The 12,631-nt window shown below is 42.2% G+C and overlaps 1 protein-coding gene across 1 annotated transcript in view; it reads left to right on the top strand.

Annotated features, from left to right (window-relative positions):
* b4galt2 (UDP-Gal:betaGlcNAc beta 1,4- galactosyltransferase, polypeptide 2) overlaps nt 1-11,958 on the top strand; it is a 100,813-nt gene extending 88,855 nt beyond the window's left edge. The window contains exon 8 of the mRNA XM_061839848.1: nt 7,487-11,958. Within this exon, the coding sequence (XP_061695832.1) occupies nt 7,487-7,637 (151 nt within the window). The 3' untranslated portion in view covers nt 7,638-11,958. The remainder of the gene's footprint in view (nt 1-7,486) is intronic.
* Nucleotides 11,959-12,631: the final 673 nt, after the last annotated feature.

Genomic DNA, 12,631 nt, shown 5'->3' on the forward strand with positions numbered 1-12,631 from the left:
AAAACGCGCTGTGCCGCCTACTATGGGACACGGAAGCGCTTTTCAAAGAATCGAGTGAAGTGACCGGGGCAATATTACCCTATTGTTTCGAGCCATATTTCGATGATACGCGGATCACTTCTAAATAACAGACTCACAGACAGTATGTATGAGCCATGAGCCGTGGTGGATCAGCTGAAAAGATTGTAACCACATCCAAAGAGTGACGTACAGTATAATGGAGGGGAACCGAGAGTTTGGGACTGATTTGCTACGTAAGGGCTTGGACGCGGTGTTAACATCAATGAAAACATTAATGTATGTATCAAAACCTTTTGGAGGACGACTTACGACCAGGGTGGCACGGTAGCCCAGCTGGAAAGTGTTCGCCTCACAGTTCTGAAGTCCTGGGTTCGATCCCGCTTGTGTAGAGTGCCTGCATGGGTTTCCTCCCACATCCCAAAAACCTGCAACAAAATTAATTGGACACTAGGTCTGATTGTGAGTGGGACTGTTTGTCTCTATCTGCCCTCTATCCTGGATGGATATTAAAACCACCTTACGTGGTATATATTGGAAACTGGAGCAGGTTGGTTTTGGACATTATCGAAACACTGTTAAAGAGTTTTTAACAGGTGAAGAGTCAAAAGTTCCTAACTTTCGAGCGCTAATGAAGTTTGTCGAGATATGTCATGCATTCATTAGTTGAGCTTGGCACGGGTGGGAACGGGTGCGACGTTTGAGTATTTGGGAAAGTGGGGTTGGGGTGCTCTTTAGCGAGAATAAACATTGCTAATCCTCACTCAAACGGCTTAATGTGAGGCGCCACACTGCCGCTGATGAATGTGCCTCGGAGGGCTCATCCCGCCATATTGGGCCTCGTTCATCACGCCGGAAAATAAGTCATTTATACAGGAGGTGGTTTTACGCTCGCCTGTAAAGCACTTTAAAAGCCGCACGCCAAAAGTGCAACCTTAACACCCCGCCCTTCAGAACTCTATCACCGGAAAGCCATCTTGGTCCCATTTTATTCAAAACAATTTATTTTCCTTGCGCACGCATTTCATACTTCATAAAGCGACGGTGAGCAAGAAGGCAGCTGTATAAAAGTTACTTTATTACAACTCGATGGTTGCGCCCCAAATGAGGACAAGCGCTGTAGAAAAATGGATGGTAGGATAGATCATCAATTGAATATTTTTATCGACCGCCTGAACCCTTTTTCACCCAAAAGATGACTCTCATGCAAATCTTGTGACACTTCAGTGTCGTGAGGTGTCTAAAGAATTACAGTGAAGAAAATAAGTATTTGAACACCCTTGCTATATTGCAAGTTCTCCCACTTGGAAATCATGGAGGGGTCTGAAATTTTCATCGTAGGTGCATGTCCACTCCATGTTTCTCAGCGACAGCCCAGAAACCTGTCTGATCTAGAGAAGATCTGTGTGGAGGAGTGGGCCAAAATCCCTCCTGCAGTGTGTGCAAACCTGGTGAACAACTACAGGAAACGTATAACCTCTGTAATTGGAAACAAGGCGACTGTACCAAACATTAACACTGGTTTTCTCAGATGTTCAAATACTTATTTGCAGCTGTATCACACAAATAAATCGTTAAAAAAAATCATACATGGATTTGGATTTTTCATATTAGATTATCTCACAGTGGACATTCACCTGTGATGAAAATTTCAGCTTCCTCCATGATTTCTAAGTGGGAGAACTTGCAATATAGCAGGGTGTTCAAATACTTATTTTCTTCATTGTATGTGCACGTTTGTTTGGGTTTTTAGTGGGGGTTTTTTTTGTTTTTAATTGAAGCCACCGGAGAAAGGTATCAAGGGGTTTGGAATTGACTGTGACGTACAAAAGTACTTAACACAGCTTTCTTTGTGTACCATAAGAAAGAACTGAATTCTGTTAGACTGCAGTGGACAAACGAGCCGATCTACCTCCCGCTTTATTTATTCAGCAGCTCCTCAACGTACGGCCGCGTCTCGCCGCATGAATCATTCAGCGTCGCGACCGCTCGCCACTGAAACGCACGCCGCCACTTACAGAAAAGAGACTCCCGTTGGCCTTTCGGGCAGGACGGTACTCGTGTCAGGGCGCCCGTTTTATGGCGGAGTTTGTATTTTTGGAAGGTTCGCACACACGGTATTATTACCTTTAGATACTACGAAGGAAACACAAGCATGAATAATATAAAGTGATATGGGACATACTAAATGATGCATACTTTTGTGGAGTGTTGGGAACGTGGCTGGTGATGTGTGGCCCTCTGAAATTTTTATGAATAATCCGTGGTCATCCAAACCTCGCGTAGTAGAAAATGGTACAGGACAGGGGAAAAAAAAGGTTTTTGAGAAAAATGTGAGCAATTGACTATATTCTACCCTGTCAGTGAACTTGTGGTTACCACGTCTGTCTCACTAATCTTGACATTTCGGGTTCGCATCCTGGCACCACGTTCCAAAAAAACATCCAGGTTAAAGCGCCACTGTCATGCCCATAAACATTCTAAAATAGGTATTGTGATGAAAGATACATACAACATTATTGACTTCAATGTCCATGCGAAAAAAATAAATATGAGTGGAGAGCGCGTCATCCTTGCGGAAGTCTCACTTGACATCCAGATGGAAACCATATTTAGGTGATATGCGGATCACTTCGAGTCATATTTAGATGACGTTCGGATCACTTCTAACTAACAACAGACTCTCACATAGTATGTATGAGCCACCCCGGCCGAAGTCGTTGACGCCGCGGACGGCTTTGGGAGCATCAACACATTTAGGACGCCTGACTTATGTACGCGGATCTTTTGTTGCGTTCTGAGAGAAGGATTACGTCATCTCCCCCCCCCCCCCCCAACTATTATTTTTTTTAGTAGCTGTATACACACCTCTACCTGTCATTTGGAACCCACGAAGCTCTTGTCCTTTGCACCCGTGCAATCCATTTTTGCACGTCTTATTAGTTGTAGTAGTAGTAGTATGAAGAAGAGTAAATCCATCCTCCCGAGTGTTCGAATAATATCCAGCAATACAACGAGCCGGGGGGTAGCCCGCCCCCTGCCCGCTGACAGCTGGGATAGGCTCCAGCACTCCCCGCGACACTCGTGAGGATAAGCGGCTGAGAAATTGGATGGATGGATGTTTTTTTTAAGTATTAATTCATCAAATTATTGTTATAATTGCATATATAATGATTATAAATTAGAATTCGAAATAAATAGAAATATATTACAAGTAATTATAATGTTATCATAATAATTATCTAATTATTTATTGGTATCACAGTAAATGTCTCAGTATTTCTTAGTATGATTCAAACAACGCTCACCAATGGAGCAGCTGCATACACGAGCCAATATATAAATCTTTTTTTTTTTTTTTTTTTCATTTTCCCAAAAATGATTTTTCTTTCTACAAAAAGGGAGTGTCACTCCATCACTCAGATAAAAACTCAGCAGCGTATGTTTCCGGGCACATTAATGAGTATTTCCAGGCTTACATTTACAGCGGAAAACGATGCCTTGACTGTCCAATGAGCGCGTTATCTTGCACGCGCGCGCGCACACTTGCATTGACTCAAACAAGAGTCCATTCTGCGAGTCCGTCGGCCATGGCGAGGCATAACGATGAGATGGCGGGCGAAAAAGGCGGCGCATTCATCACCCGCAAACATGCAAAGGCATTTTCTGGATTTTAAAATGTGCCCAAAGTCGATTACAATCACAATCATCGTTATTCACCAGGTGTGTCAAAAACATACAAGGAATTTGTCTCCGGTAGTTGGAGCTGGGCGGCACGGTGGTTCAGTTGGTAAAAGGGTTGGCCTCGCAGTTCTGAGGCACCAGGTTACCTCCTCCATCCCCAAAACATGCAACATTAATTGGACACTCTAAATTGGCCATAGGTGTGATTGTGAGTGCGACGCTTTGTCTCTATGTGACCTGCGATTGACTGGAAAACAGTTCAGGGTGTACCCTGCCTCCTGCCCGTTGACAGCTGGGATAGGCTCCAGCACTCCCCGTGACCCTTGTGAGGATAAGCGGCTAAGAAAATGGACGGACGGATGGATGGATGTGTAGTTGGAGCCGCTCTAGCAGGACAACAGACAATCAATTAAGACAAAGACAGTCACGAAGGGATAACACAACATGGCTGCCGGCGTCAATCAAACATTGCGAAGCAGGTCTTCTTGTTCCGGACCTCACGGAGTTGTGCTACACCTAATGAAATGCCCAACAGCGTGTGGATCTTGAAAGTACCGGTCCATCAAATCAGAAAAAGCTTCTATCATTCGGTCCGCAGCATGCCAATTGAGGACATCTAATATTCTCTATATGTACGCCGGGGGATTACTCTATGGCTTTTTAATCTACATGCTCAATGACGGCTTTATCCCAAGATTTCCTTTTTTTTTTTTTTTTTTAATATCTTTCATATCGTCCTACACCCATCTGTCACTCCCCCCCCCCCCGAAATATAATTTTATCTCTGGATTCATCCATCCTTCATTTTTCTCGTCCATCACGCGGGCCTCATTTGGCGGTAAACCCCGCCCCACCCCGTCGAGATGGAAGTGTCAATCCTCTCCCGTATTTCTATTTTTATCTGTTCCGTTCGAGGAAAAGATTGGCGATTCGCGGGGCTCCCCGCCGTCCCGACAATCGGCAGCTTTCGGCAGCTTGCGTGTAATCCTGACATCCCAACACGCACAGAGAAAAAAAAAAAAAAAAAACAATGCTGAAAACAAGTTGAAATTGGTGGTGTAGTTTTTGTGTACTCTGGTGACCAACCAATTAAAAAAAACATTGTCATTAAAGCACGTTTAATGTTTTTTTTTTCTTCAAAATCCCAATAATTATACAAAAAAAATACTAAAAATAATGATAATTTTTTAAAAATAAATAAACCAAGCAACATGTTACTTTATTTCATTCATTCATTATTTTTTTCCACAATATCCTCATAACAAGCCACCAAAAAAAAACAAATGAAAATTAGTGGAAAATCAATTTGGTAGTTTTTGCAAAATACTGAATAGGCTGGCAGCACGGTGGCCTCACTATTCTGAGGTCTGGGGTTTGATCCCGGACCCACCTGTGTGGAGTTTGCATGTTCTCCCCGTGCCTGCGTGGGTTTTCTCCGGGTGGGCACTCCGCTTTCCTCCCACATTCCAAAAACATGCAACATGAATTGGACACTCTAAATTGCCCATAGGTGTGATTGTGAGTGCGGCTGTTTGTCTCCATGTGCCCTGCGATTGGCTAGCAACCAGTCCAGGGTGTACCCCGCCTCTTGCCCGTTGACAGCTGGGATAGGCTCCAGCAATCCCCGTGACCCTCGTGAGGATGAGCGGCAAAAAAAAAATGGATGATAAGGCGACAAAAACAAGGTAGTGGGAAATGAGTAATGTATTTTTTTGCTCCTGATATCAATACAATAATCCCCCCACACCCAAAAAACCACAATGAACTAGTGGAAAAACATTTTTTGCAAAATCCTGATGAGGAACCAGGAAAAAGTAAAATAAGCTTAGTAATTTTTTTTTCACTCATTGTAGCAGAAACTACAAGTTTTTAGTAGAACTTTAGATTTTGTGGAATGGTGATTGACACAAGTAGGGGAAAAATATATATGTATTAATTAAAAATGTTGTATATCACAATTGTTGCATAATCCTCCAAACAAAAATGACGCATGGTCATTGTAAATTTCTGTTTCTGATCATCATCATCATCAAACTGGGATTATAAGCACATCTAGTACATAAGTGTTTTAGCATCTCCCGTCTCCTCATAATCAAGTCAGCAAATGCTCGATTATTATTGAAAGCGTCAAGAACATTTTAAAATCGTTGGCCTGACCGTTTTCCACGTGGAATATGGAACAAAAATTCCCCCTCCTCCCGGCACAGTAACCTCGTTGCTTTTGGACGAGGTTGCATCAGCGACATGTGAAGCCGACGCGTAGTTGCGCTCGTTTCCCCTTCTCCGGCGCTGCCATCCCGGCCAATTTCCCACTTAAGGACGACTCGTGATGCAACCGCGGAACCGCGGCCCTTCAAACGACGCTCTGACCTCAATTGACGAACCGGCGCGCAAATGTCTGAACGCCATCTCGTGTTCTGCAGACGGCAAAATCACCAAAACAAAGCCCCCACCCCCCCGGCCCTGGTTTGCAGCGGTTTACTTCAGTTCGGTTTCGGGCTTTGCAACTCACTCCTAGACATGCAGCATTTGAGATTAATCTAGATGAATATGCAGTGGATTAAAAATTGGATGAAAGGTAAAGGATGGGAAGGTGACTAGAAAGGAAGCTAAATTGATTTACTAAATGGTGGAGAAATAGTTCATCTTCATACGCTTCACCGCACCACTTAAAGAACGGGTGTCAAACTCTTTTTTTTCACGGGCCACATTGTCGTTATGGTTTCCCTCAGAGGGCCGTTATGTGGCCGGAATATCTCAACGTTTTAATTTATGATCATGACAATTTGAAATTTTGTTACAGATTTGATCAAGAATCATGGAAGTTGACACACATGATTTGCCTTTGCGGGCCACAGGAAATTAAGCGGTGGGCCAGACTGGCCCCCGGGCCTCGGGTTTGACACGTGCAACTTAAAGGCACACATCAAACAAATACGACATTACATGCAGTAAATGCACTTTGTAAAACTGATGGTCTTGTGGTACACACGCCTGCCTTTGGTGCGGGCAGCGTGGGATCGATTCCCGCTCAGTGGTGTTGTCCATCTACCCAGAGACCGACTGGCGACCAGTTCAGGGTGTAGCCCGCCTTTCGCCCGAACCGAGCTGGGATAGGCTGCAGCTTTCCCGCAACCCTTGTGAGGATAAGCGGCTTGGACAATGACATGACAAAACCAATGTACCGTAATTTCCGGCCGACAAGCCTCGTCTTTGTTCGCGCTCTTTCAATCCTGCGGTTTATGCTTGATGTGGCTCATTTTTGCTGTTTTTTTTTGTCTAACGGCCCCAAGGAGGTACTCGAGCAGAAAAGGTAAGAATGAGACCGGTGGAATATATGTGCCGAGGAAGTGACTTTTACTGGCCCCGTTAGCGCTGTTCTAGCGTGTTACTGGCATGTCTTAGTGATATTTACCGGTACTTTACTTTACCCTGTTAGCGCTAGGCTGTCGTTAGCGCTAGCTTTAGTGCGTCGCTAGCGTTAAACTCTTACTGTGTACCGCCTTTCTTTGTAAATATCTTGTTTCAATGTGGGCGCTTGCGGCTTTTACACAGCTGCGATGTACGTATGTACCAAATGGTATTTCCTTTACAAATGTACTCGGTGAGGCTTGTAACCAGGTGCGCTCTGTAGGCCGGGAATTACGCTAATTCTTAACATTGTTGTTTCGTACAATTCAGCGCATTTTTTTTTTTCCTCCATTAACAGCACGTAACACAAAATGGTCGCCTTTTTGTGGTCGGTTGAACCCGACTAACGGCGTTTCTCCTTCTGCTTGTCCAGGTTCAATAAAATCCAGAACACCAAGAACACCATGAAGAAGGACGGTATCAGTTCGCTGACCTACAGACTGGTGCAGATCAAAAGGTACCCGCTGTACACCAACATCTCGGTAGAGATCGGCAAACCGCCTCCCCGGCCTTTCAAGGGATAGACAGAAGGTAGGTCTGGGGGGGGGGGGGGTGCAATTGTGATGGCGCCCCGAAAGGAGTGTGACAAGCACATCTTGAGGAATTTTTTTTTTTTTTTTTTACAATACTTTGACTTGCTTGGATAAACCTCTTGGACAACTTTGGATTTGGTCTTTGGAGGAGGGGGCAAAGTTTGAAGAAGAGTTTGTAAGCGGGGAATTTGGAGTGAAACGGCGGATAACCGCTGGAACACAAGCGAGAAGTGGCGGAAATGTCCTAAAATGGCAAAAAGCATCAGAGGGAATAATTGGGGGGGGGCACAATATGCAGTTCTGAGACCTGCATGGATTCACGGGGGACACCTCCAGGGTGGGGAGTGACTCGTCAAGAACACGACGGACGCCGTTTCCCGCTAGCGTACTCTTGACTCCGACTCGACTCGACGCCTTTGGCGTTAACGAATGAATGTATTGTGCCTGCATCTCCCACACGGGGGCGACGCTGGGACATTTTACTGTATTTTAATTTTTTTTTTGTAAGTTTTGTGAAGACTGAACATATCGGAGCAACATGAATATAAACATGTTAATTCTGTGGGGGGGGGGGTGTTGGAACTCATCATCACAAAAGCTTAACCCTCTTGCTTTGATATCATTAATAATAGATAAAGCATACGCGCTTGTATTGTATGATTCCGTTTTGATTGGACGCGACGCGAGGCACGACAGGCTCATAATCGTTTCTCGCGTTCCTCCAAAATTGGATTTTAACTCCCGCGGTTGCGCAGCGCAACAGAATCGTGACGTTTAATTGAATTTTCATTTGATTCTGCCATCTTCTCACCGATTTATTGGCTTCGTGCATTCGATGAGATTTGATTTGATTTGATCACTGTCTGCGTGACCTGTTGAATTCATGCATTTAATTCCATTTTTATTTTTTTTTAATGACTCATTAACCTTTACTTCTCTTTATCTCCTCCTCTTTCCGCTGACTTGCTGGCTTTTTTCAAAATTTCATTTTCGAGAACAGAGCTGGCAGAAAGGGTCGATTTTAAGTTTGCAATGACTAGTAACAGTAAGATGTTATCATATAGAGATCCGCTATGAATATTCATCATATCTTGTGATATCAGAAATCTTGAGCCAAATCTTTTTTTTTTTTTTAAGAATGTCAGAAATGGCACTGGCATCGTCATTTACCACATTAAGCATCATGGAATTTTTTTTTTTTTTTTTTTTTTGCTATTTGACACTGCCATACTGTTGTCGCCTACATCCATACATGCATAAATCCATACATCCATAAATACACCGAGCGGATGCCTTCTATAATCATTTTCTATTGTTTAAATGATGTGTTTTGAATGATGAACTGTAAACCAAAACATTTTCTTTCTCATTTGTTACTTCCACACTGGTGAGCCTTGGAGAGGGACGCAAAAAAAAAAAAAAAACAATTCTCATCTGTTTACGACTCTTTCTTAGACTCAAGGTTGTTGGATTTTTTTTCATTTTATTTAATTTTTTTTTTTTGCTAGGTGAGACGAGTCCTCTCTTGGGCGCACGCATGCAGTCGCAGATTAACGCTGTCTTCCCTTCCTCTTTCTTTATCTCAGTTTTTTTTATCACCTTTAATTGCCTTTGCACAGTCCCGTTGACCTTTTCTGACCTGACCCCTCCCGCAGATCTCACTGCAGGCTTTGGTGTCACCAACAGCAACAATTAATTACCCGCTTCTGGACTATATTCCAATTTGGGTCACGAGGGCGATGTCAAAGGTTACGAAGTAGGGCTGCACGATATTGGAAAAAAATGGCGTTGCGATTTTGATTGATGTTTTTAAACCTGCGATACATTTTGAAATATTACAAGGTCAGTGATGGGAAAATTCATTCTCTATGCAAACCAATTCTTAGTTCAATTCGTAGTTCAGGGGTCAAAATTTTGAGCTAAATTCACCAGTCCAAAAATGAACCATTTCATATTTTTTTTTCAGTATGATGTGAATTCATATTGGCATTTCATTTCTCCATTATTGCAACTTGTTTAGTAGCCAGCTGCAGGTTTGACCCAACCATTTCAAAACCACGAGGAAAAAACTTGCTTAAATTGTTTTTTTTTTTTTTTTTTACGGCAAAATCGAAGCAAAAACAGGACTAGTGGCTTGAACGATGGTGAAAGAACGTTGATAATGCCGAGTTTCATTCAGAAGAGCAAAATACAAGCGTGTACATTCTTTTTCTATGAGCATATTCAAACTAGTCCCTCTGCTGGTCACTTTTAACATTACAGTTGGCTTGTTGTATATTACTTTACACCAACAGCGCAGCAAATCCTGCGATGTGAGTATTGCGCGCATGTACGTCACAATGACGATGGTAAATACTATATATAGATATTATATTAATTGAATTGTGGCTCTTGTCTGTCTCCAAGTGCCCTGTGATTGGCTGGCAACCATTTCAGGGTGTACCTCGCTTCCTGCCCGTTGACAGCTGGGATAGGCTCCAGCACTCCCTGCCACCCTCGTGAAGATAAGTGGCGAAGCATATACACACACACAGTCACTGATGGTGTAGTGGTACACGTGCCTACCTTTGGTGCGGGGGGCGTGGGGTTGATTCCCGCTCAGTCACGGTGTCGATATCTGCCCTGCGACTAACTGGTGACCAGTTCAGGGTGTGGTCCGCCTTTCGCCCGAAGCTAGCTGGGATAGGCTCCAGCTCTCCCATGATCCTTGTGAGGATAAGCAGCTTGGATAATGGATAGATATATCGTGCAGCCCTATTAAAAGTCATGTACTGGGTTCCATTTATCAACATGAGCAAACCTTCCACGCACGGCTGCCGTATCTTATCTTGGGGTGACTGGTTGGAATTAACTGGATCGTTTATATCATTTCTATATTTTAAAAAAAATGCATATGAAGAACAAAAAAAAACGACATCTTTACTACAAAGAAAACAAACAAGCAAAAAAAATCTTTAGTTGTTCAACCAACAATAGCCACAACTTTGTTCCCCCAAATTAGCATTTACTCACTTGAACTTAGTGGGATGTCATACAAAAAAAATGAAACTTGAGATTTCGTTCAAGACGTGCGCGACCACTAAAACATATTTAGGGTTGTTGTAATTGGAACAATAGTGGCAAAAGTACTCGATCTTAAAAGTACAAATACGGATTCCTTCTGTACTTAAAAGTGGGAAAAAAAAAAAGGACAGACTGAAAAAAGTAAATGTGAAATTTTCCTCTCGATTATATACAGTACCACTTGATACGATTGGGGTGCTAGTTTGGCTTTTATAGACATATATATTTAAAAATTATTGATCTTAAATAGGCGGCCCGGTGGCTCAGCTGGAAAGCGTTGACCTCACAGTTCTGAGGTCCCGGGTTCACTCCCAGCCCTCCCCGTGCCTGGGTGGGTTTTCTCCTCCCACATCCCAAAAAACATGCAACATTAATTGGACACTTTAAATTGCCCGTAGGTGTGACGGTTGTGTGTCTCAATGTGCCCTGCGATTGACTGGCGACCAGTTCAAGGTGTACCCCGCCTCCTGCCCTTTGACACCTGGGATAGGCTCCGGCACTCCCCTTGTGAGGATAAGCGGCAAAGAAAATGGATGGATGTATGATCCTAAGTAAGGCCATGAAGTGAATCCATTTCACGCACGTTCTTCCACGTCCTTTTCTTTTTTTTTTTTTCCCCCCACCTCTTGCCAAATGCATCATCTCACTGAATCAATATCGGGGTTTACATTTTTTACCTCAATTTGCATCTTTTCATTCATCATTCTTTTTTTTCATCATTTGGAATTGGTGGTTGGATGGTTGGAATTTTTTTTGTTTTTTTGTTTGTCATCAGAAAAATACTGAAGTGACCTAAGATGCGCTTATAAGTACTGAATTCATTCCCAGTGACATCATCATCATTCAGAAGTAATTTGATTTGATGGGAGGGGCAGACGAGAGCGGCCCCCGGTGTGCGTTTGCGGCCGTTTGCGGGCTTTTGGGAACGCTATTCATTTCATTTCCGTTGAGCCGCGCTCACGCTCACCAGTGGACTCCTGAGTGCCGGCTGATGTTTGAAGCTCCATTTGCGGTCGAGCGCACTTCAGGTGCTGCTTCGCGGGTTTTCTTTTCTTCAGTCCAGACGGACTTCCCGCGTACAGAACAGAACTTGTTTTTAAGACGGATACAAAAATATCTACTGTAAATCTGAGCGCCACTTTGTTTTTTGTACATTGAATGTTAAAAATGTTATCTTATATAGAATGCATAATGTCATATCAAAGCTAATTTTTTGATACAATCAATAAATCTGTTGGTTAAAGATTGATTGATTTGTCATTTGTTTTTCTTTTCCTCTGAAGCAATTTGGATGGTTCAACCAGAATTATTATTTGGGTATTATTTTGACATTAGTATCTGACAGAAGCTATTAATTTCTTGCTTTTAATCCACATGTAGACATATTATCACATTGAAGATACAAAATGTAATGTCCTTAAAGGTGTGATGTGAATTATCATTAGGTAGGATTTTTAAAGAAAAAAATTACTGTATCTACTGTACCTTTATTTTATTTTTTTGCTGGATTATACGTTAATAATTTCACTGAGATTTTTTTGAATATTCTGACAAATTGAGTATTTTCCACTTTTGTTTACATTTTTAATTAACTATTTACCATGACTGTGTATATTTATTCAGTAAAATTAATATTTTTCATATTTACAATTCAGTATTCAGATTACCTCATTTTTTTCAAATTGCTACCTGTTTTTCAGAATTCTTGCATTTGATGCATTTACATTTAGTGTATTTCAAATGTATAAAATTTCTAAACATTTATTGTAATTAATTCTATACATTTAACAGTAATACTAACCTAAAACTAATACTAACTAATCTATTTCACTATTAAGTTTGTCGTTTTAAAAAAGTTATTGTTCATTTTTAGAATTTAGTGTTTGTTACAAAAATCACTCCATTTTACTATTATTGTATAT

The sequence above is a fragment of the Syngnathoides biaculeatus genome, chromosome 13 (assembly GCF_019802595.1).
Source record: "Syngnathoides biaculeatus isolate LvHL_M chromosome 13, ASM1980259v1, whole genome shotgun sequence".
Lineage (NCBI taxonomy): Eukaryota > Metazoa > Chordata > Actinopteri > Syngnathiformes > Syngnathidae > Syngnathoides > Syngnathoides biaculeatus.